Source organism: Mytilus galloprovincialis, chromosome 4, assembly GCF_965363235.1.
Source record: "Mytilus galloprovincialis chromosome 4, xbMytGall1.hap1.1, whole genome shotgun sequence".
NCBI classification, from domain to species: domain Eukaryota; kingdom Metazoa; phylum Mollusca; class Bivalvia; order Mytilida; family Mytilidae; genus Mytilus; species Mytilus galloprovincialis.
The window spans coordinates 78,388,372-78,415,112 of record NC_134841.1 but is presented as its reverse complement, the minus strand read 5'-3'; the positions used below and the strand labels follow the sequence as shown (position 1 = coordinate 78,415,112).

At 31.3% G+C, this 26,741-nt stretch overlaps 1 protein-coding gene and 1 long non-coding RNA gene across 3 annotated transcripts in view; one reads left to right on the top strand and one right to left on the bottom strand.

Moving 5' to 3' along the window:
• The window catches only part of LOC143073041 (uncharacterized), a 38,932-nt gene extending 26,639 nt beyond the window's left edge, over positions 1 to 12,293 (top strand). For both annotated transcript variants that reach the window (XR_012977379.1, XR_012977380.1), the window contains exon 2: positions 12,083 to 12,293. This is a non-coding gene — a long non-coding RNA (uncharacterized LOC143073041). The remainder of the gene's footprint in view (positions 1 to 12,082) is intronic.
• Positions 1 to 26,741, bottom strand: part of LOC143073039 (cytosolic purine 5'-nucleotidase-like) — a 95,032-nt gene that overhangs the window by 46,720 nt on the left and 21,571 nt on the right. The window contains exons 4-5 of the mRNA XM_076248274.1: positions 26,447 to 26,564; positions 14,312 to 14,407 (exon numbers count right to left, since the gene is read on the bottom strand). Of these exons, the coding sequence (XP_076104389.1) occupies positions 14,312 to 14,407; positions 26,447 to 26,564 (214 nt within the window). The remainder of the gene's footprint in view (positions 1 to 14,311; positions 14,408 to 26,446; positions 26,565 to 26,741) is intronic.

Genomic DNA, 26,741 nt, shown 5'->3' with positions numbered 1-26,741 from the left:
TTAACAGCAATCCATCCAATATATTCCCTTAACTTTAAGCTGCAGTAAGACAGTGGTCTAAGTATTTAAACTATAGTGGATTACTAGCATGTCAACACTGAGGTAGTGAGTTTGAACACAGCTTTGACAAGGGGGAAATGCATCAGGATTGCTAGTTGCACTTATAGCTTCCATGGCCAACTTTTTTCAACTGTGGCATTCGTAGTGTAACAGACAATACCATACCAAAATATTTTAAACATAACAGACATTCAATAGTCTTCTAAATATTACACTCATCACTATAAAACTGAATAACTTCAATACCAGACAAATATAGGAAAGGACTCAGTAGAAAAAGAACGGGAAGCATTGTGCTTCACCACTGAAACATTCTTTTATTCGTGGGTTACCAATTTCTTAGTTTTCGTGAATGGCTTTAAACTATATATATATATTGATAGAAAAGAAAATATTACAAAGGGGTAGTACTGACGTACAATCTTTTGAAGTTTTGCCAGACGAGTGTGTTTTGTAGTATCTGTTTTTTATATTAATTATTAAAACAGCATTTCAACATCATTCTCATTATATCATTTAATATTATACAACATAAATATTCAAAATCTATAACCTTTGTGTCTGAGTCAATCAAAAGTATTAAGTAGCTTTTCATCTGCAAATATCTTGAAAATATAAATGAATTGTGAAAACTCTTTATTATCATTTCCGTACAACATCTACTGTTTGTATAAAATTACAAAAATAACAAAATATAGACAACAGATATTAATAATCATCAAACAAAAATTTTAATTCATATACAATAAATAAATAAATGAATTCTGAGGATATGGCCTGATATTTGTGATCGTTATTTTTTATTAGCTTTTAAAGATGATGATGAATGGATGACTGTTATGTCCAGTGGCAAAATCAGATCAAGATTCAGGACAAGAACCAGTTCATATAATTTAAATAAGAATTTTACTTGGTACTATACTGACAAGCTGAGCAATGTTTTTAATGTACTAGCATAATTAGTTAAACTAACATTTAACAAAAAGACATGTCACTTTACATTATTCTACCAGTCTTTACTTTAAGCAAAGAAACAGCAAAAATGAAAATTTTCAGATTTCATTTTTTTTTATCCAGCTTTGGATCAAACCTACAACTTCAAACGCTTTATAACACACGCTCTACCATCACAAGCTTATATGACTTTTTTTTGAAAATGATGCCTAAAATCCTTATGAAAAAAGAAATACCAACACTTTTGTCCAGGAATAGAAACCTTAACTTATGAAAGGTTTCAGTTTAGAGTTATCTTCCTTACATTATTAAAAGGCTTCAATTTGTAGTTATATCCCTAACCTTATTAAAATGCTTGAATTTATAGTTATCTCCCTTAAGTTATCAAAGGTTTCAATTTAGAGTTATCTCTCTTGAGTTATTAAAGGTTTCAATTTAGAGTTATCTCTCTTGAGTTATTAAAGGTTTCAATTTAGAGTTATCTCCCTTACCTCATTAAAGTGCTTGAATTTAGAGGTATCTCCTGTACCTTATTGAAAGGCTTCAATTTTGAGTTGTCTTCCTTAACTTATTAAAGGCTTCCATCTAAAGTTATCTCTCTTGAGTTATTAAAGGTTTCAATTAAGAGTTATCTCCCTTACCTCATTAAAGTGCTTGAATTTAGAGGTATCTCCTATACCTTATTGATAGGCTTCAATTTTGAGTTATCGTCCTTAACTTATTATAGGCTTCCATCTAGAGTTATCTCCCTTTACTTGTTAAAAGGCTTCAATTTTGAGTTATTTCTCGTAACTTATTAAATGCCTTCAATTTATAGTTATCTTTCCTAACTCATTCCAATTTTAAGTTTAGCTAATGGAAATTAAAACCATTTTCAGCACATTCAAGCCATTAAATGACATTATTAATGTTTCACAAATGAAGAGGGTTTGTCTCTGACGCATCCCAGTAATTTCTTTGTAACTCACAATGTTCACCTTGCCATTGGTTTAGTTTTAAGAAATTTTCAAACAGATCATTTGTATTTAAAGTTTTTATTGTCTGATCATTCTCCAGTCACTTAAGGAATGCAAGAAACAATATACAAAATCTTCAATCTATAAATTCTTCTTTTAAATTTTCCCATGGAGGAATGTACATCTGGAAAAAATATTGAAAAATCAATGTTTAAATGATAGTTTGTAGGTAATAGGGCTCTATGCTTTTGTAAACATATAAACAAACTATAGTATGCATGTGTTCATTAGTAGCAATAACACTGAAGCAAGATGTTTCCACCAGATGACTGGTATTACTTTCCTCTCAAATTATGTCATTTTTGGCCTGTTTAATAATATTTCAACATGAAAAATAATTATGATTTTAATTACTACATTCCAGAAAAATTAAGACATCTAGACAGTGCATATATCTGCAATATACTTCCAGTAAACAAAGAACAAAGGTCTAGAATGTCAAACATCTTAACCCTTCACTCACTAATTGAGCTAAGTTTATGACTATGATTCTTTTTGTTTTAACTTTATTTCTCATTTACTAAACAAAAACTTTCTGTACTGTAATCAAAGAGTCACCAAATACAATACAATGTACAATGTTTTGACAACAATATTCCTGTACAGTCAAATGGCAAATACTTCATGGATATTGGAAGAACAAGAGATGAAATGTCTACGTTTTGACTACCATACTCCTGTACAGTCAAATGGCAACTACTTCATGGATATTGGAAGAACAAGAGATGAAATGTCTATGTTTTGACTACCATACTCCTGTACAGTCAAATGGCAAATACTTCATGAATATTGGAAGAACAAGAGATGAAATGTCTACGTTTTGACTACCATACTCCTGTACAGTCAAATGGCAAATACTTCATGGATATTGGAAGAACAAGAGATGAAATGTCTATGTTTTGACTACCATACTCCTGTACAGTCAAATGGCAAATACTTCATGGATATTGGAAGAACAAGAGATGAAATGTCTACGTTTTGACTACCATACTCCTGTACAGTCAAATGGCAAATACTTCATGGATATTGGAAGAACAAGAGATGAAATGTCTTGATAAACACATTAGCACAGTTTCTTGTCTGAAAAAGGACAACTTGATCATATTTATATACATGTATGAAGTTTTTTCAAACATATTTTACAATGAAACATATTTATTTTCCTCCAAAATACAAAATTACATAGGACAGGACTATAAAGCACAGGCACTTGTCTCAGAAATAAAATTTCCTATATACCTTAATATATTTGTCTCAGAAAAATAAATACTAAGGTATATAGGAAATTTATTTTTTCTGAGACAAGTGTCTGTGCTATAAGGTCAGAGGGGAGCTGTGTCCCTCTTTTGGTGCTAGCTTGGACATTGAGGACATGTTATTGTGTATTCATCAAGTGTATAATATCAATCCCTTTAAATAAATAGACCCACACATAATAAGCTTTCTAAATTGTGTATAACTGTACTTTTTAAATTCTAAAAGGGACAATCAGGATTATTAGCCTACTTCGTACTATTTATAAATAGGACAGACACAGTAAAATAGCGTCATTACTGCTATAGTAAACAAAACACTTCATTGACAAATATTTAAATAGTAATCATAAGATGCAGAAGAAGGGTTAAAAGATAAAATCCGATTATATGGAGACCATTGGTCTGAGCTTTGATATGACCTAAATTTCACATGGAGCCCGTAGGTCTGTAATGAGCTATGATATGACCCAAACTTCACTAAAGTACAACAAATGTTACTTCAATGAAATATGAAGGAACTTTGATGTGACACTGTAGTAGCATACCTGCCAACTTTACAAAATCTCTAAGGAGTGATTTTAGTGCGATAGGACCTAAAACTCCTCTTATATTGTCTTAATCTACAACTATATTGTTTGAATGAGTATGTAGGTGCTAAAATACTTATTTAAATCATTTAAATGCCTGTTTTGAGGTCTTCTGTTTTACCATTTAGCCTTTCTTTGCTGATTGGTATCAAATTGTCCTGTGATTTTAGAATACATTTTTCAAAAGGTACAGTTAGTTGTAATTTAACAGACCATGATGAACTCAATGTACCAAGTGAAGCTAAAATCCCGCCTCAGATGGGGTTTTGTATCATATTGAAAACTATCTAAAAAGCTATTTAACTCAAATCCCCTGGATATCATTCACATTTCTTACATAATGAAATAAAAAAAAATTGACACTTTTTTCTCATGCCATTTCAAAGCAAACTGTAATACAATATAACCAGCAATTACAATTTCTAATTTCAAAACCCCTTATACATTCTAAAAAATCTCTTCAAACAATTTTCATTACAAATAACATTAGATTTTTATAATAAAAATCTCTGGGGGTAATACAATATTTTTTAAGCCATTAAGATTAGATCACCATCAGGATGTGAAATCTTAACATTTAAATTATGTTTACTTTCAAGGGTAATAGAATACATAATATTGTCACCAAAAAGTCTCTTGTACATGTCAAACTGTTTTCAAATAGTTTTACAAGGTAACTGTATCCGTTAAGTACAGTCCTGCACCTGTCAAGAAATCCGGGTATTTCAAGGTCACAGAGGTCATTCAATATGCAAATCTTATATAAACGTTAAATCTTTATTTCAGGTTTGTTACCTTGCGTTTTATCGGTAAGATACCGTTACATGTATTTAAATTTTGGCCTCCAAAGCATGCCAATGAATATGTTGATATTCAAATAAGGACACATAAATTCCCATTAAGAACATATGCTATCTGTAATTTTGTTATGTGGGTGTTTTAAAATTTTACACAATTTATAAATTCTTATAAATTCCTAAATAGGTAGAGTATGCAGTGGTTAGATTTATTTACAATGATTTTGCAATCCTTAAAAGACAGTATGTGACCATTTTTCAAATATGTGTTTTTTTATGTGTTTATTTCACAGTTTTAAAAGCAAGATTACATTGCATTCACAAAGAAAAGGTTTTGTTTTTAGTAACTCTTCAATCAAGATTGATTTTTTTTCAATAAATGGAACACATTAACCATTTAGTAAAGTGAAGAAATTCTTGTTAAAAAAAATCCTTGGCATCAGAATTTTTTCCAGTTAAAAAAATGCAGGCCTCTTCCACTCACTTAAAATGGCTAAAGCTTATTAATGACTTCTAATGCCTTAATGTCTACAAGAACCACCTGAATTCACAGGTGTAACAAGTTTAAGCAAACAAAAACAAACAAAGTGATCTGATACAATATCAGACAACTTTCTCCCCCTCTTATCCAATAGTGATGAGTTATAATGAATAATGTCTGTAATATATGGTTTTCCAATCAAAGGCCTGTTACTTTCAATTTACTTCATTGAGCCATCATGGCAGAGTAAACATAAATGATGGAATGGAGATTTAATGATCCTCACTAATGAAAGTGGTAGTGTTTACGTCAATCTTTCCGTTACCGATTCTTTCTTTTTTTCCACAAAAAATACACAAAATGTCAAACTTTTTTAAACTCATAAAGCCCCAAAAATATACATTTTTTCCAATAATTTCCGTTTTTTAATGAAAAGAAAACTACTTTTTGTTATTCAATTTATAAACATTTCTTCGAATATAAAGAAGAAATTGGTTAATTGACTTGTAGTTCTCTTGGCATGTTTATAAATTCATGAAAAAAACAAGACAAAAATGTTGGTCATAGATTCCTAAATGCTGTTCAGAAGCACATGTGCCAAAGTGTTATGCGAGGGAAAAAAAGCAGTGAAACCTCATTGAAAATTTAAAATAGATTTCAGAGCAAATTCTCACACATAGAATGAACTTTTTATTCAGAAATTAGTGCATGCATTTATTTGAATGACTGCTAAACAATAGACAAATCGGAAATAAATTTAAGCAATTTCAGGAATTGCTGCATCAAAATAGCGCTATATGAGCAAAGTCTCACATGTAGAATGAACCTTTATTCAAAAATTATTGCATACATTTATTTAAATGACTGCTAAACAATAGACAAATCGGAAATGAATTTAAGCAATTTCAGGAATTGCTGCATCATATAGTGCTATCAGACTGAATTATTATGTACAGTGATATTCTTCAATTATGTCACAATTATTTGCAGTAATAATAAACATCCTTTAATGTTCTAAATCTATGTTATGTAATAAAGAACCAAATACTATAAATCAACACTGTAATGGTAAAATACAAGGAAACAGAAGTGCAGTATGGGCTTTGCTTATTGTTAAAGGCCTTACAGTGACCTATAGCTGTTGATTTCTGTTTCATTTGGTCTCCTGTGGAGATTTGTACCATTGGCAATCATATCACATTTTCTTTTTAATACAGAATGCAAAAAGTTTCTGAGAAACATATCCTTTAAAAAACTTAACCACATTCACTCAAACATGATATATAGGTCTTTATGATCCAACATTGTTGTATTCTTTGTCATTGATATATTATTTTACAATATTCATAGGAATTTAGCTGGAAAATCATTATCAATGTGTCAGAATAATTGGACAGCATTGCTCTGGTAGGATTTATAGAAAACTTTTCCTTATGTAATAAGTGTGCATGCTATTTATAGCATTAAAGTAAAATTACCTAAATGAACAAACACATAAATGAAACTTAATGGAATCATGACAACTATATGACCAAATCAGACTTAATAATGTACCATTTTAAGCATGATGGTTATTGTTAATTGGACAGTACCAAGGTCAGAGACTTAAATAAGTTTTAACATACTTTAATCCTTGACACCAAATGAACTTTACACTTCCCATAAACTTTGAACTTGCAAAAGGCCCACAATTAAAACTGGCTGTTGTAATATGCTCCTAATAACTTAAAAGATTAGTAAATGGATTATGTTTAGAGCCCAAATATTTTTTAAAGAATATTTATTATCATAAGAAAGACACTACATTTTGTTAAATCACTTAAATTTAAGACCACACAAAAAGCTTATTTCAAATATTTCTGTTTTTTCTATACCTTTTTGAGTTGTGGTTTTACATTGGATAAGCATTTAAACAAATTTAACAAGTTTTATCATAACATATACATGGTTTTTTTTTCAAAAATAATTGTTATTGCTTTTCAACATTTTACTACAAAGTGTAACACCTGGACTGTCTTATTACAAAATTAAAATATTTAAATTTAATTTTCAAGCCACGTGTTTACTATAAGAACATTTTAAACTTTTTAATTTCGAAAATATTTTTCCTAAGGATTATTAAAATGACAATTTCCTCTTTCTCTATAATTTCTATTAAACAAACACAATTCCCATATGCCTGAAAGGTTCAAGATCTCTTCTTTTGATCCCTTATTAACCACAATTTCAAGAATTAATATTTAAACTTTTAATAAAAACATTTAAAGTTTCCAAGTTCAACTTGGGTGAACAGTTCAGGCACCTAACATTAGTTATTATACTAGATTACAGCTAGAAGCAAAACTCATTTAAATTTTAGAAGTACTTTTTGTCATTCTTTTTCTGTATAATTATTTGGGTTCAACCTTCAGATATCAATACCCATTTGAATAGCATCTCATATTTGTTAAGTGAGCCCTGATAAAATCTGTCATCACCCAAACCTACTTAATTTTCATCTATTTCCCCTGATCTTCTTTCTATTTTTTAAATGTCTCCATTGAACCATAGAGTATAGTTAGACAACATTGTGTTGTAAGGTCATAATGTCGAACAGCTCTCAGCTAAATCTCAAAAGATATGACACCCTACAATACTACCCCAACTGAGCGGTACAATATATTATATCAACAGAAAAAAGAAGAAAGAAAAACTTTAGAAAACCTGTATTTCTTCTTGAAATATATAGCTAATCTATCTTTCAGATGAAAAATATAAAGATTTAATATGAATGGGTATTTGTTACAGAAAACCGCAAGTCAATCCCAGAGGTGACGACCTTCAGTTACTGTTACCTGTGTACCTGGTATATAGAGATTAGGGCCTTAATCTGGACCATATACAGGATACATAATATCTCTCTCTTTTATTGCAATTAAAACAATGTTTTGGAGGTTTTTATTGACCATTTGCACTCATCTAAAATAATCCAATATCAGAAGAATAAAAACATAAGAAATTTTTATTTCACTGCACAATTTATGCTACTTTGAAAAATAATTCAAATGGGACCTAGAAATGACAGCATCTAAGTATTAACTTAATGATATTCTTATGAAATATTTGTTAAGCAAGGAACAGGACATTAGACTCAATATTCCATAGACAATTTGGTTTTTATGTTCGATGTCACAAACCAGACTCTAAGTACATTTTGACAGTTCATGAATTAAAATGAATATAAAAAAATTAAGTAAGAAATAGAAAAAACTGAAAAATCATTTATCATTCTACTCAGAGAAATATGTTGAACTAACAGCATTAATTGAAGTAATTTCCAGGATTAACACTTATCAGTAACAAGCCAGTTAAAAGCTCAGTGAAATTACGAATTTTCTGGTTTTACTATTTATTTCTACAAGAACTGTTTGATAGATACCCAATTTTGTAATTGGCTAAACTTGAATAATTAAAATCTTAAATAATGTACATGTATTTGAACTTTTGTAATTTACTGGTAGATCATAACATTTAAAGTAATTTTGGGGGAGATTTTTCATTGGTATATGTCTAAAAATGATACTATAAATTGTATTAGTACCTCTGGGTAGCAAGGTAATCTCTCTTATAAACCTTTGACTTCCATCAATGATTGTACCTCTCTATTCACCTACATTCATATAAATCCTGCACAATTACAAACAATAATATTTGTTTGTATAGACTATACAACCCTAAAATAAGAAAGTTCAAGCCTGGATTATCACTTCTATAAGCTGGTCAACTACCTTTCATACAAAGAATTGTCAGGAACTGCACATATGACAAAGGTCAAAGGATTACTTGTATCTTAAAGGTAGGTTAATGTGCTGTGAGACATTATCATACAGGGCCTTATTCTAAGATACAAAAATGTCTGTATATACAAATTTTGAACCCAAAAATTCAAAACCACATATTTTAATATGAAAACTAAAATTGGAATCAGCAAATAATACTTTGCTTTTGGAAGGTACAATGTATTAGAAAATTATACAAGCAGTTTAGAAAATAAAATAAAAACTGTATGATAGAGGGAATACAGTCAGTCCAAATCCAACAAAAAAACTAGGGAGCAAGGTATTAATGATGTGTAGTCTCTAATTGATTGATTGATTGTTGGGTGATTAAGGTTCAGTGGCAAATATTCAGTCTCTAATTCACAACTATGCTATGATCAGGGTGATTTTGTATCAGAGTGATTTTGTGCAAGAGTAACTATAAAGACATCATTTGTTAGGCTGTATATTAACCTGAAAATGTATTTTTGATTTTTCTATGTCATTTGGTTGCTGTATCCTGTATGTTAACCACACATCCTTTATATCTTTTTGCTATTTCAATAATGTATAAGAAATTCATATAGCCTTCTTAAAAATATATTATGTAATAGAAGAAAACTGTGTCAGTCGTACAATGATTACGCTGATATATATCATGAAATTTTATTTAGGAGAATCTGATGTAGAGTTCAAGGGTACTCTAGATTGTCTTTGTATATTCAGATGGTGTATGGTGAATTTCAACAGTACTGTATTACAAAATACATGTACAAGGAGGTATTTGATTCGAGAAAAAAAGTTTAACCCAGCCACATGTTCATGTGCCTGTTGTTGCCTTTTGATATTTTTCATTGTTTTAGGAAAATGTTTAAAAATGACCAGGTAGATCTTTGAAAATCACTAATAAATTTCTTCACATGTTTTCTGGGCTTATTTTAGTCTTCCTCTACTCATTGTAAGACCTGTCTATTGTAAACATCTAACCATTTTCTTTTTGCTTTTTGACCTTCAAATGCTGTTCAATTTGACCTTCAGTTGCTGTTCAATTTGACCTTAAGTTGCTGTTCAATTTGACTTTCAGTTGCAGTTCAATTTGACCTTCAGTTGCTGTTTAATTGACAAACAGGAATACCCACATCCTCTTTTATTAACAGTGGTATTATTGTCATTGACATTGCACTCTCCAATGAGTATTCAACAACTTTCAGTTACATAAAGCAAGATTTATCCTATCTTTTATTTAAGCCATATTTCATTACATTAAAGATAGTACGCAGCATCCTAGCTATCATCACAACATATGAATACAATTTTTATCATGTTAAAGTGTTTATATTGATTAATAAACAACTCCCTGAAAATAATTTGCCAAAATTAATACTCAGCATACTGTGAAGTACTCCATAGATACTGGCATTTATGATTGACAGCCTCCAATTTACTTTTTAAATTATATGGAATTAGGAGCATCCACCTTTAATCAAACAATAGATTATAAAGTAAAAACACATCTTAGAAAAATATACTGTTGTTGGGGACTTTCTCAAAAGTTCAAAACAGTTTTTAGTTCCTTTGTTACCTACCGATTAGAAGAGAGATATACTAGTTTAACACATTTTTATTAAAACTTACATTACAACAAATAATAAAAAGAACAATGAAAGATTCGTTTATTTTGTGATAACCAAAATTATCGCTATTTTACGAAATTTTCTTTGATTTTAATGACACAGTACAGTGATATAAAAAATTATTGCTAGAAACAAAGGGTGCACGTGCCCGTTGTCAAAGAAAATAACAACATAATGGGTAAATTAGTGATAAAGAGTAATATCATGGGTTATAGCATCTCAAGAAAACATCCATGTTAACAGCAAGTGTTCATCTTTAATCCCCAAATCATATTTATCGTGGAAAGAAACCGATCTTTTGAGACAAAACCTCTGAGGAAAAATGAACACTTAGAATTAACAACAGAATACTAGCCACAAGAAAGAAGAGAATTACGACAAAACAAACAGATGGTTTCAGAAATGTATTAATGTATAGAAGCATGGCAAACTTTAGACTGATTTGAAGAACACTTGTTCCTTGGGAAGCAGGAGGCTTATCCAAGGTCATTGAATTACAAAATTTACCATTGAAAACTTGGATTTCAAGGATTTAAAAACATTTCACACCTGTCTCACATCCTGGTTGTGTATCTAGATAGACACGCCCTACTACCAGTCAGGGTGTAACAGCCAATGGAATAGGAAACACAGATTAAAATCTACAGGACACCATTGCAAAATCCATTGTATTTCAATGACACCTAGAACCGCAGACAAAAATCTTCTCTACACAATAGAATAAACAATTGTTTTAAATGGCAATCTATAACACAGATCCTAATGTATCTGTTAAAGTGATAGCCAGTAATAGGGTGTGATAGAGGGGTGTTTAAAACATTCCACTGTAACTATTGAAAGGAAATATTTTTTTCAAAACTATCAATGCTTTTTTTTTTAATAGATTAGACTGTTGTTTTTCCTGTTTGAATGGTTTTACACTAGTAAGTTTTGGGGCCCTTTACAGCTTGCTGTTTGGTGTGAGCCTAGACTCCATGTTGAAGACCATACCTTGACCTATAATTGTTTACTTTTATAAATTGTGACTTGGATGGAGAGTTGTCTCATTGGCACTCTGATACCACATCTTCCTATACCTATTAACTAAAGCATAGATGGGTGTTACATCTATGACTAAACTAACAAATAGATAAAGACTTCTTTCAAAAGGTGAATCAATAGTCAAAACTAGAAGTTTTATATAGCTAACAGGAAGGACATTATTATCACCATCAATGATCATCAATGGTATCATATATTTATTTCTACAATTATTTGGAAGTTTTTGCTAATTGAACAAAAGAAGATTGTAGCACACCTTGATTTTGGACGGTCAAGGTTATTGCATGGTCACTGGACACAGGTGTTAAGTTTTGACCATTTGTTTGATGTGAAATAAATGATAAATCCATCATTGAAAATACTTCAGTCTGTCACCATTATGCAAAGGATTAAAATTAAATATCTATAAAAATAACTTTCAACTAATTATCAATCATTTAAGTAACATTTCTTTTTCAGGTATAATGACCTTGTACTTTAAAAAGAAGGACTGTACCAAGCTAATTCGATGCAGGTGCTTGTAAAAGGAGAAAACTTACAATGACAATGCAAACACATTACATAACTTAGAACATGTGGCGCAATAACATGCAGTCATTAAAATTGTACAAATGTACTCCTGAGTGTCAAGGTTTTGTGACAAAATTAAAAATAAATTTAAAATCCTGAACACATTGCCTTTTTTGTAGAAATCCACATTTTTATGCAAAGGGGTTGAAGGCATATTAACAAAATAAATTAAAGATCTTGACTAAGATTGCCAATTTTCCTATTGAAGGTCATGGTCCTTTCAAGGCATTTACAGGCACTCCTACTCCCTCCATGCACCAATACAACTGTCCTCAAGTAAAAAAAAGCTGAAAGTTGCTAACAACACCAACGATCAATCAATCAAGCTTCATATAAACTCCTCAGGTTCCTGCTTGACCATACTCTATTTCTATCAAATATTACTGCAGTGGCTTCTGTTGATCTTTGGCTTCATCCATTATGACACAAATTATATTATGACATTCTGGAAAAAAGCCATGTTCTAATTCCAATAGAATATGGACTGCATGTGGTCGTTGTCATGGTTATTAAAACTGCAACGTCAGTAGTATTTTGAAGAAAACTAGAGATCAAAATGGACATTCATGTTGAGTTTGCTCTCTGCAAAATTATGTAAAATCTTTCCGAAGTAACTTTACATATATCTATTTTTTTGAGTTGCTGTCTCATAGAGACTCACACCAAAAGTACTTTGTTAATCATAGCAATAATATTGGTTATTTTTTTACAGAAATACTCATGAATTTACAAAAAAAATTGCATTTTAAGCAAAAAAATATCCTTTTTCTATTTCCATAACACATTGTGTAATTTTTTTTGTGAAATATATAAATGGTCTACAGTTAAACATGTTGAAAAAAAACTAAGGAAAAAAGAGACTGATTTGACATACATTTGCATATCATAAAACATTTTAACAGAAAAGTATTATATTGAATTTAATAAACTAGGAATCATTTCAACTAATTGAGAGAAAAAAAAATCAAAAGAAAAAATGTAAAACTCTGCAAACACTGGCAGAGAGTTATGGGAAATTTTTATTTTTTTCCAGCTTTATTTCTATGACCCAAGTGCTGTTCTTAAATAAACAAATGACTTTTCATGAAATATGTAATTTCTAAACAAAACAAACTGAAGTTTTCAGAGTTTATAATGAATTCCATATGACTGACAGGTGCTAAACACTAAAATAGATATATCAAGTAGCTCTTTCTATGGATTTTGTGATCTTCTATAGTACATAGCCATATTGCTTCTTTCTGCTTCATCGTAACAAACGTTTGTTAAACTCATTTAATGAACAATTATTCGCACCTTCTACTCTTGAAATTGTGTAAGATAAGTTATGACTTCCTCCAAAACAAAGCACACCAATCATAATTTTATGAAAAAGTGTCTTTATGAGAAATTTTCTCATCATAATTTTCAACAGCATCTTCAGTTTATGTTTCATACCACATATATCTATATAGGACTCCTACAGCTTTATGATAGAACATGTCATATCAAACGATTTATGAATTTATGAATAGAGAAGAAAAGCTTTTGTTTGTAACTCTTTTTCATCAAAATACTACTTGTTGTTTATATAAAATTCAGGTCATGGGTGATCATATTATATTTTAATAATACTATGGCTATTTCCTAGAATTTCAAATCTAGATTGCCTAACCTGTGCCAGTATCAAAGTTCATTAAAGTCTTAATCTTAAATTTGTATGATTGATTGATTGATGGTTAATTAAAATCTTAATTTAAATTTGTATACTTTCCATGAAAAAAGTAAAGGATTCCACATGAACATAAACACCAGAGATCAACCCTGGTTTTTGATTAGGATTGAGTTGCTCAGTTACTTTTTAAGCAGTGTTTTGAGGACTGTTATCTTTTCGTTTTGTATTCTTTTGCAATGGTATTGTCAATTTTTCTATTTCTTAAGATACTTGATTGTGTTTTACCTCATTATTATAAGCAAAGTTCTGAGAGTTGACAAAAATGTGATGAAAATATTTTTTAAACTTACATAAATTATATTGAACATGTAAATACATACCTTTTGTTTTCTGAAATAGTGTCATCTGCTTGAATCTTCTTGTCGTATCAATTATCAATTGGAAAATAAAATTAAATCACTTACCTATTCATAAACTTGAAACCATGAACACAAACCATGATGTTTCCAAATGGATCACATTTCAGTAGATTTCCATACGTGGAATCAAACCACAGGCCTCTGAAACAAAAATAAAATGTATCAGCAAGAGTTAATAGACATGCTTTTTATAAGAGGAGATGAAATAAAGCTACAAAAACCATGGTGATTCCAGAGGATATTGATGTCTGCATCCTGAACAAAAATCTGAGAAAAAGCTACAACTTTGGTCAACATGCAAAGGTCAACTAGACCATCCCATACAATAAATGCATGTCATTATGCAGAAAATTGATCAAAAGATTCTGGAACAAAAAAAGGGGGGGGGGGTCCCCAAAAAAGTCCATACAAGCAAGTGCACAACTACATGTAAGTGTGTAATATTTCCATGGTTTCAAGGATCTGGGTGGTAAAATGTAGACACAAAATATCTCCAATGTGTTGAGCAGTTTCATAAGACTGCAATGATGATATTATCTTTTGTTTATGAGAAACAGATTAACAGAATCTATTCAATATCAGATCATTTGATTGCCAGAATACAAGTTTTAATTCAAAACAAATCAACTATTTTATTATAGCAATCATATGGACCCACTGGGGGCAATAACAGATTAAACCATCATTATCAATATAAACAATCCAGTACATACAACACCAATATAGAATGCAAATGATCATTTGTTTGGCAAAATTGACACTTATAGGGCCTGCTTATATGAGCCAGCAATACAACTAAGGGTGCATGAAAAACTGAAAATTCCAAAATTATTGTGACTTTTTCATTATAACAACAAGAGAGCACAGGCTGAAATGTCTCGCCTTCTTTACTTATCATTGATACTATGTTGATAGTCCTAAATATAAAGCTTTATTACATCTGTCACATACAAATAACATTAACCAAGAAAACTAAACATTGACCAATGAACCATGAAAATGAGGTCGTGGTCAGATGAATCATGCCAGGCAGGCATGTACAGCTAACAATTCTTCCATACAACAAATATAGATGACCTATTGTTAAAAGTTTAAGAAAAACAGATCGAAACACAAAAACTCAACACTGAGCAATGAACCGTGAAAATGAGGTCAAGGTCAAATAAAACCTGCACGACTAACATATAGATCATAAAACATTCCCATACACCAAATATAGTTGACCTATTGCATATAGTATTAGAAAAAAAGACCAAACTCAAAAACTTAAATTTGACCACTGAACCATGAAAATGAGGTCAAGGTCAGATGACACCTGCCAGTTGGACATGTACACCTTACAGTCCTTCAATACACAGAATATACTATACCAATTGCTTATAGTATCTGAGACATGGACTTGACCACCAAAACTTAACCTTGTTCACTGATCCATGAAATGAGGTCGAGGTCAAGTGAATACTGTCTGACGGGCATGAAGACCTTACAAGGTACGCACATACCAAATATAGTTATCCTATTACTTATAATCAGAGAGATTTTTAACATTACAAAAAATTTGAACTTTTTTTTAAGTAGTCCCTGTACCATGAAAATGAGGTCAAGGACATTGGACATGTGACTGACGGAAACTTTGTAACATGAGGCATCCATATACAAAGTATGAAGCCTCCAGGTCTTCCACCTTCTAAAATATATAGCTTTTAAGAAGTTAGTTAACGCCGCCACCGGATCACTAACCCTATGTCAAGCTTTCTGCAACAAAAGTCGCAGGCTCAACAAACTAGAGGCTCTAAAGAGCCTGTGTCGCTCACCTTGGTCTATGTGCATATTAAACAAAGGACACAAATGGATTCATGACAAAATTGTATTTTGGTGATGGTGATGTGTTTGAAGTTCTTACTTTACTGAACGATTTTGCTTCTTACAATTATATCTATAATGAACTTTGCCCATTAGTAACAGAGAACTATATTTGGTAAAAATTTACATATATTTACCAAATTAATGAAAATTGTTAAAAATTGACTATAAAGGGCAATAACTCCTTAAGGGGTCAATTGACCATTTAGGTCATGTTGACTTATTTGTAGATCTTACTTTGCTGAACATTATTGCTGTTTACAGTTTATCGCTATCTATAATAGTATTCAAGATAACCAAAAACGGCAAAATTTCTTTAAAAATTACCAATTGGAGGGCAGCAACCCAGCAACCAGTTGTCCAATTCATCTGAAAAATTCAGGGCAGATAGATATTGACTTGATTAACAATTTAACTTCTTGTCAGATTTGCTCTAGATGCTTTGAATTCATAGTTATAAGCCAAAAACTGCATTTTACCCCTATGTTCTATTTTTAGCCGTGGCGGCCATCTTGGTTGAATGGCCAGGTCATCGGACACATTTTTCAAACTAGATACCCCAAAGATGATTGTGGCCTAGTAGTTTCAGTGGAGATTTTGTAAAAGATAACTCCGATTTATGAAAAATGGTTAAAGATTGACTATAAAGGGCAATAACTCCTAAAGGGGTCAACTGACCATTTTGGTCATGTTGACTTATTTGTAGATCTTACTTTGCTGAACATTATTGCTGTTTACAATTTATCTCTATCTATAATAATATTCAAGATAATAACCAAAAACAGCAAAATTTCCTCAAAATTACCAATTCAGGGGCAGCAACCCAATAACCGATTGACCGATTCATCTGAAAATTTCAGGGCAGATAGATCTTGACCTGATAAACATTTTTATCCCATGTCAGATTTCCTCAAAATGCTTTGGTTTTTGAGTTATAAGCCAAAAACTGCATTTTACCCCTATGTTCTATTTTTAGCGGTGGCGGCCATCTTGGTTGGTTGACCAGGTCACGCCACACATTTTTTAAACTAGATACCCCAAAGATGATTGTGGCCAAGTTTGGATTAATTTGGCCCAGTAGTTTCAGAGGAGAAGATTTTTGTAAAAGATTAATTTAATTTATGAAAAATGGTTAAAATTGACTATAAAGGGCAATAACTCCTAAACGGGTCAACTGACCATTTTGGTCATGTTGACTTATTTGTAGATCTTACTTTGCTGAACATTATTGCTGTTTACAGTTTATCTCTATCTATAATAATATTCAAGATAATAACCAAAAACAGCAAAATTTCCTCAAAATTACCAATTCAGGGGCAGCAACCCAACAACCGATTGACTGATTCATCTGAAAATTTCAGGGCAGATAGATCTTGACCTGATAAACATTTTTATCCCGTCAGATTTCCTCAAAATGCTTTGGTTTTTGAGTTATAAGCCAAAAACTGCATTTTACCCCTTTGTTCTATTTTTAGCCGTGGCGGCCATCTTGGTTGGTTGACCAGGTCACGCCACACATTTTTTAAACTAGATACCCCAAAGATGATTGTGGCCAAGTTTGGATTAATTTGGCCCAGTAGTTTCAGAGGAGAAGATTTTTGTAAAAGATTACTTTAATTAACGAAAAATGGTTAAAAATTGACTATAAAGGGCAATAACTCCTAAACGGGTCAACTGACCATTTTGGTCATGTTGACTTATTTGTAGATCTTACTTTGCTGAACATTATTGCTGTTTACAGTTTATCTCTATCTATAATAATATTCAAGATAATAACCAAAAACAGCAAAATTTCCTCAAAATTACCAATTCAGGGGCAGCAACCCAACAACCGATTGACCGATTCATCTTAAAATTTCAGGGCAGATAGATCTTGACCTGATAAACATTTTTACCCCATGTCAGATTTGCTCTAAATGCTTTGGTTTTTGAGTTATAAGCCAAAAACTGCATTTTACCCCTATGTTCTATTTTTAGCCGTGGCGGCCATCTTGGTTGGTTGACCGGGTCACGCCACACATTTTTTAAACTAGATACCCCAATGATGATTGTGGCCAAGTTTGGTTTGATTTGGCCCAGTAGTTTCAGAGGAGAAGAATTTTGTAAAAGTTAACGACGACGGACGACGACGGACGACGGACGACGGACGACGACGGACGACGGACGACGGACGCCAAGTGATGAGAAAAGCTCACTTGGCCCTTCGGGCCAGGTGAGCTAAAAATCAGATGGGATATATTTTTTTCAGAGAAAAAATTGTATTGTTGGCATTTCCTTTTTTTTATCCTTTATTTGACATACTAGAAAGTAGTATGTTTATGTTTAAAAATCTTACATCAAGGTCATACTGAAATAATATGTAACATAACTTGAACAATTTCTTCCGGAAATCTTCATACTTCAACTGCAGGGGTGATATGAAAACCCAAGTATTTTATTTTCTGCTTCCAATTATCACATATGAAATTTCCATTAAATTTTCTTTACAGTGTCAAGATTTCAAGCATGCTTATCTTTAAAATTACAGCATAAACTGGCAGGAAGTTATTCACAAATGATGACAGTTTCAGATTCCAACAAATGTCACAAATTTTCTTATCGCAAAATCAAATTTTGACTGAAAATTACAAAACAGTAAAAAGCTCTCTAAACAGGAAATGCTATAAAAACTTCTTCACTTTTTGAGAGTAAAAGTTAAAGACTATTAGTGTTCCTTGTAATTAATAAGAACAGCTGACTTTTAAAATGCTTCCAGTGTAAACACTTAAAAAAACATGAATAGCATCCTTTCTACTCAGACATTAGGTCGCAGAGAAACAATCTTAAAAATGGACAAATCTAGAAAATTTGATCATGATGTTCACAGTTTGGCCATTTCCTGTCATCTAAGTCAATGTCAATTCAACTAGAATGATATTTAAATGAAAAAAATCTTAAATTTGTGTTAATTAGTTTATCTCTATTTTATAAAGTTAAAATGTTCCCTGTTCTTGAAGATGTTTCAAAACTATTGGCTATATATCCTAGGTCAGGTTTTATTGGCCCAGAAAAAAACGTAGTGTACAGAGATAGCCTCTGGAGGAATGTTGACAAAGGAAGTTGGCAAATTGAATCTAAAAGTCTGACCCCTTGATGCCACTAAATAATGACCATGGGTACAGTTTCAGGTTGACTTCATCTTCATGGTAAATGTTACCTTCAACAAAATTTTTTAATGTCAGTTAAACAAATCTTTAACTTAGGGAAGGAAAGAAGTACTACCATAGACAGGGCAAAAAGAATTCTGAATACAAAAGGTGCAAAATTGAATGTCAAATGTAAAACTTATAGTTTATAATTTAAATGTCTCTGTTATCATCGTTCTAACTCCAAGATAAGTAACACCCCCCACCATGCTCATAATATGTAACTGCAAAATCTCTCAATGTATAATACTTCTAAAAATTATCTTTAATAGAAAGACACAATACTGCAGAGTTTGTCAAATTTTTAATCAGTTTTATCTATAAAAAGGTTTTAAGATTTGTTTTAGTTAAAGATACAAAAATAGCTCTTTTGAAAGCCTTTCAAACTCCTTAATCCTTAGAAATCTATTGCATTACTTTTGTTATGCAAGAAGATCAACAGTTTTATCATTTACAGTAAAAGAGAGGCGAAAGATATTGAAGGACATTCAAACTCCTAAGTCCAAAAATATACTGACAATTTCATGGCTAGAAAAGAAAAAAGACCAACAGACAAACAATAGTACACAATACAAAACAACTTGAAAACTAAAGACTGTCTCTGCAACACAAACCCCACTAAAAACTTGGGGTGATCTTGGGAGCCTAGGAAAGGTAAGCAGATCCTGCTCTACATGTGGCACCATCTCTTTAGGTGAAAAGAGTATGTTGATATGTCCAATTGTTTGTCACAAATCGTCCTAAACCAGTCATTGAATTTCAATACATTTCAATAAATCTTCAGAACGCAACTTTCTGCAATGAACCTCTCAATTTTTACTTTTTAATCAAAATGATTTTTAGGTTTCCAACAGCAAAATTATGCACTTGTCCATCTTTTTGTATAAAAGATATATATCTGCTTACATTTTTCTAGTTTTCCTCAATTTCAATAAAAGTAAAATGCTTTTTGACAAAAGAAGGATATATCTTACATAATAATTCTTACTACAGAATGGTTTTTAAATGCTAATAATATATTTCAATTCCATTTTTTTTTATTTAAAAGACTTATTTTGATATGTTTTTTTACTGATATTTTGAAAACTTGTTCTCTCAACAATTTAGCCTACCGGGTATATGTTCAACTTCCATCACTCAACCAATCAATCAATGACTCATTTTCACAAAATTGCTTGACAAAATCATTGATACCATCAGTATTCTATTCTAATTCATTGAGATCAAGGTAAACTATTTCAAGAAATTAAAGAAAACTAAATTGTCCAATAATAAGGTATTCAACAACCTAAAGCATTCGCCAGAATTCACTATTGGCCAATTAAAAACAACCATATCATTGAATCAGAAACTCTAGCTATCAAAACCAACAAACAGTATTGTGTAATAATAGATCTCTCATCTATTATCTAATGTCATATCTTAATTTCCTGCAAATTGAAACATGTAAAGACTGCTAGCTCTAACGATCACAAAAATCTTAATACACATAATTACCAAAGATAAAAAAAACACCCGCCAAATGCTGCACAAATTGTTTGCATAATTCTATCAATGTAGCATGAAAGTGAAAAAAAGATGAAAAGTCAATAATTGCCAGCTCTTCAACTGCCGATGAGTAAATGCATGAAATTGCACCGTGCATACCATTCCTCAATATCACTCTATCTTCCATTTGGCAACTTTCACAACATGTGTAATATATTGTTACTGTTTTAAAAAAGATTTATGGGGACATCAGAACCATTAAGTTTTGGCATGGCTGGTAGACACCTACTATACTCAGTAGTAATACAACAGTATGCTTTTAACATCATTTGATACTAAGCTGTGAGCCTTTCACCAGGCTTCTTCAATCATAATGTCACAATGGTACAGCAATAAAAAAGAAAAACATACAGTACTAAATCATTTAACTTACAACTGAAATCATACATGCCTTAACAAATTTATCCTTTTACTCATCTTCTGACTAGAATTTTATCTACATCTCTTTAATCCATTTTTTTGTAATGTTTCCTGTTGCTGACAATCTTCAGTTTTCAATGTTGTGTTTTGTGTACTATTGTTTGTCTGTTGGTCTTTTTCTTTTCAGCCCTGGCATTGTAACTTTATTATTGAATTATGATCTCCATTGTCCCTTTGGCATCATTCACCTTTCTTGCAAAGTCTTGAATTTGTTATAGGTGTCATAGGCGGATCCAGGGGGGGGGGGGGGGGCCTGGGGGCCCGGGCCCCCCCTTTGGTGGGAAAAATTTGGTTGATTATATAGGGAATCATTGAAGCATGACTGGAGCGGGTCCCTCCTTAGTTCAGTCAGTGGGCTCCCCTTAGGAAAAGTTCTGGATCTGCCACTGGGTGTCATGAGAACCAGCTTACTATCAATGATTTTGATTGTGATTTACTGTACATAAATTTAACCTGAAACAATTTTGGAAAGCTAATCTGAATAAAAGATTAGCTGTTCTAAAGTATACATGAAAGATTGAAGTATTTGACAGCTCTGTTGGCAACTGCATGAAAGGTGTTTGTAGAAAACTTTTATATACACATGACCAAGACAAAAGATAGTACCTACACAGTTCTGCAATTCAAATCAAGTTTTTATTTCATGGATATGTCTTTTTTTAATTCTAATTTAACCTTTTATCAAACTTTTTTTAAGGATAATTAGATGATCCTATTAATAAAAGAGTGTGGTCAGCCCAGTCATAGTAAGAGAATTCAAAAAAGCTTTTCTCACCAATCAGGATAATTTGACAGGTGTCAGAAAAAATAAATAAACTGTCTAGAACAAATGTTCATAATGGCCAATTCACCAACTGACCATAACACTTTATTACAATTCTATGTTCTCTTTTGTAAATTAAGACAAAGAATTATTTTATTGCACAAATGTGCAGTCAATTTGTTATCTTTCTGGCTTAGATTGACTACTTCTTGAAAGGTGAATGAAACATACAACTTGAAGTGTCTTAATATGTTCATTTACTTCTGTCTCTATGTTTCTCCTAGCTATAACTACTGTTTAATTGGCAGTCTTAATAACCTTTCACATCTGTAAATCATCACAAACAATAATGTTTTTAGCAATCTGACCTAATTTCCATTAAAATAACGATAAAAATTATTGAAATTTTGACCTAAAAATTACTTATTAATCACAGTGCAATAAAGAAAATGCACAGTAATAATAACAAAGACATTTGGGAGACTGCATCCTCTCTGAACATGATTATTACTTATAATAATAAAAAAAACTATGTTTCCACACTTTTGACCTTGACATTGACCTTCACCTTGATAGTTGAAACATAAGATCAATCTGCAAAGATACAGACAAGTTATGTAGCAAAGTAAATTTCATTCTATAGGTATATATTATTGTTTTCACACTGTCTTAAACCCAAGACAATCAGATCATATTTTTAAGCAGTGTTAGCTTTGTTGTCTAGTTACAATGCTTCAAAATCAAAAATCTAAACAGTTTGAACCACATTAACATCAGAAAGTCCATAATTTTATTGAAAAACGCTTGGACAGATCTAATCAATTTTTTTTTCAGAATTTGGATGGAAAACAATTGGTGAATACTATTTTTCACTTGTAAGTAAGAATAATGTTTTTTTATTTCTTGGTATTCAAACCTCAATTTTCAAACTTGGCTCAAAGATTATTTTAAGTGTTTTGATAGTTAGTGCATTTCATAAACTGTATACATTTTGACTTTAATGTCTGCATGTTGCAACTGCAATTTAACAAAAATTGAAAATCCATGTTTCAAACGAATTGGGAGTTCTTGGCTAAGTTCGAAATGCCTCTTTAACTCTTTGTAAAACTTTAAACGATTACTTCTAAACAATACATGCAGTTGCAGCTCAAAGCTATATTTCTTTTAACCACTGAATCTTAAACAAAAGTTTATGGTAAGAAGATTGATTTTACAAACATCAGGACTGAAAGCCATTATATAGTAATTTCGTTGTGCCTAACATCTGGTTTGCTAAAATAAGACAGAAATTAAGTTTAAAGTGAACGTTTATGTAACTCTGGCGGGGAGATTAATTAAGCCAATCAGAGAATATTTATTTTGATTGGTGAAGGGAACCACTTTAATCTTCAGGTGCCAAAAACTTTTTCTTTTCCTTTTTTTTTTTTGGCAAACTTTATTCACCTGTGTTAGATCTGTTATAAACAAACACCATTACTTGGCCATTCTTGCTAGTAAGTTAAAACCTTCAGTCCCCCAACCTTTTCAGTCTTCAAGATGAGGGACATTATTTGGTCAAATTAATTTTACAGAAAAGAAATGGTAAATAAAGAATCATAATGCCACTAAAATTGCAAAAAAGTATAAATCTTTGATAAAAAACTGTTAAAAAACAGAATAGGAAGATATTTTCCATCTTTAGATTGTGTTCATCTAATATTACCCTTGACTTTTGAATCCTTTTGGATGTGCTCCTCAATAGCAGGAAGAAGTTACAGAAAAGAAGAAGATGTGGTAAAAGATATTCTAGTGTAGAAATATCAGTTTTTACCCATAGTATTTTGTAAAGTTAACTATGAGATCTGTCTCATCCGCAAATATATTCTTATACATTAATATCTGTCAATAAGACGTTTTTATAGTAAAAAATCTTTTAGGGTAAGGTTGTTGCAATATCTGAATATTTACTACAAGACCTCAAAATGACACTATTTTGGCAGATTTGGGGTTATTTGAAATTTTAAAATCTTAGCAGATATAAAAGACAATTTAAGTTCAAAACTATAAATATTGACATTTGACAACATCTGACAGAGGATATTTGATAATTCCTTATACTTTTTGGGTCTTTAAAAATCTAAGAGTTACAAAAAAGTTTGAATTGAAGATTTCCATTTTCTGTATTAAAGCTGAGTATCATAAAATTTCAAATGAAAAGATGAACTTCACAAGTCAAGATTTCAAAGTAAATAAGGTGGTGACATCATACAAAAGCAGTTTTCCCTTTTTTTTGTAGAAGTACATATAGACTCAAACACAAACTTTTCAGATATTTATGAAAAACAATTAATCGAAATCCTGATTTTTAAATCAACAAGACTCTAACCTACTAAGAGCTGCAATCAATTAAATCAGTTCAAACTCATATAAGTATTATAGATTTTGAAAATTTAATTGTCTATTAATTGAAGTGCAGATGTTCTAAGAAAGCATCTGCCAAAATCTGTAGTACACATCTTGAATTATTCATTTCAAGTACTAAATGGTAAAAACAAAGTGACCTTTAGATCTTATGTGATACATTTTGTGGATGATTTCAGGATGTCACTAAAACAAATTATAATATCATATTTGTAGACTGAGGAAAATCTGTAGAATGCTGAATCAGCATAAAATTAAACAAAATTAAACCCCAAGAAAAGTCCTTTTGTAACAGTCTGTGATGGGAGACAACAACCAATACCATTTGTGAAAAGCCATATATTTATACTGGAATCTAGATCAGATGTGTATAAATGCTAGTGATCTTTGATTATCTGTCACCAGCATGAAGAAAGCAAAGGCAGTTTCTGTTAATAGGCCAAATACAGCACCAATGACGGAAACCAAAATATTGCCAAGTACAACAGCCACACCAACCACCAACATAGTACACCTCTAGTACTTATAGATGCACACCCTAAATATAATATAAAACTAAATAGCTGAACTAAATACATGCACAAAATGAGGTGGGCTGAAACCATTCACATGTATATGGAATAGATATGTAAGTAACAAAGTTCTAATGAAAACCCTTTGATTTTCATAATTGTGCAACAATTTTGTACTTCTGTTTACAATAAATCCTCTATTACTTCAATAAAATCACCCACTGACAACTGTATTCAATTAAACAACAAATATAAATCAATCAATTGAAAAAAGAAAACAAAACACATTTTCTTCAGGGATATGATACCATTCAATGCTCAATTTTTGTGCAGTAAATCGCAGCATCAATATCAATGTTCTAAGGGGTAATAAATACATGATATTAAACAATTAACTCAAATTTCATCATTAATTTAAAGCTTGGCAGTGATGGGAATAATTTATATTCCTATAATGAAGACTGTCAAGGTAAAGAGGGTTTTCTAAATCTCTATAATGATGTGCTACACTCAATAAAGAGTGAGAAAACATCTTAACCTTAAGTGACCATTGTTGATGTGCTTAGGTTTGTTTGAAGTAAACATCAACTTTGATAGGTGGAAGTCAAACTTTTAAGAGGGTTAATAAAAAAATACATGGCATCAAAAGTTTTCACTAAAAAGAATGCTTTAACTGTCTGATTTGTCTCCGGAAGTAATAAAAAAACATTGTTACTTGACCTGTACTGAAAGGCTGGAGACCTGGGGTCATCTGGATTCATTTTGCATTACTGTAAACTTTTTCTTAAAATATAATGTTTCAGATTGAAATTTTCTGCTGGACAAACCTTAGTTGAAATAAAATATAAGTATACATATACACGTAACAGTAAAATTGAGAATGGAAATGGGGAATGTGTCAGACAACAACCCGCCCAAATAAAAAACAACAGCAGAGGGTCACCAACAGGTCTTCAATGTAGCGAGAAATTCCCGCACCCGGAGGCGTCCTTCAGCTGGCCCCTAAACAAATATATACTAGTCCAGTGATAATGAACGCCATACTAATTTCCAAATTGTACACAAGAAACTAAAATTAAAATAATACAAGACTAACAAAGGCCAGAGGCTCCTGACTTGGGACAGGCGCAAAAATGCGGCGGGGTTAAACATGTTTGTGAGATCTCAACCCTCCCCCTATACCTCTAACCAATGTAGTAAAGTAAAATATCTTCAATGTCTGTTTTCATCCATTACATTTGCTATTACATACAATTAAGTCCCTTTTGTGCCCTGGAAAATTTTATGTCAAAATAGAATCTTTATCTTTTTGATGTAATTGTCATTTCCATCTATCTCATGGAATATTTTACTTGTATTCATTAATTTTATAATCTGCATTTATTAATCTGTAGGCAAGTTTATAATTTCCTCAGAGTTTGGTATTTTTGTTATTTTACTTTTCACATATCTCTCTCTTTTTCTCTATGTGAGAATTTTCTATACAAACCTTATTGGGAATGTTGGATCATATTCAAACTCTCCAATAGGTTCAGGGTAACCCATCTCTAGCAGCTTGTTCTTTATCAAATCAAATCCTAGGGTTTCATATTCTGGAGATTTGTACACTGAAAATATAAGAATTTTAACATGTATACATTATGTATATCCAAAAATAAAAAGAATAATTAAACATTGGTAAAGCAAATCAAATGTAATCAAAAATTGATTGAATGACATGACTAAATTTGTTGCAATCTTTAAAAACTTCTAAACTTTCTTCACTGAACCGATTGAAATTGAAC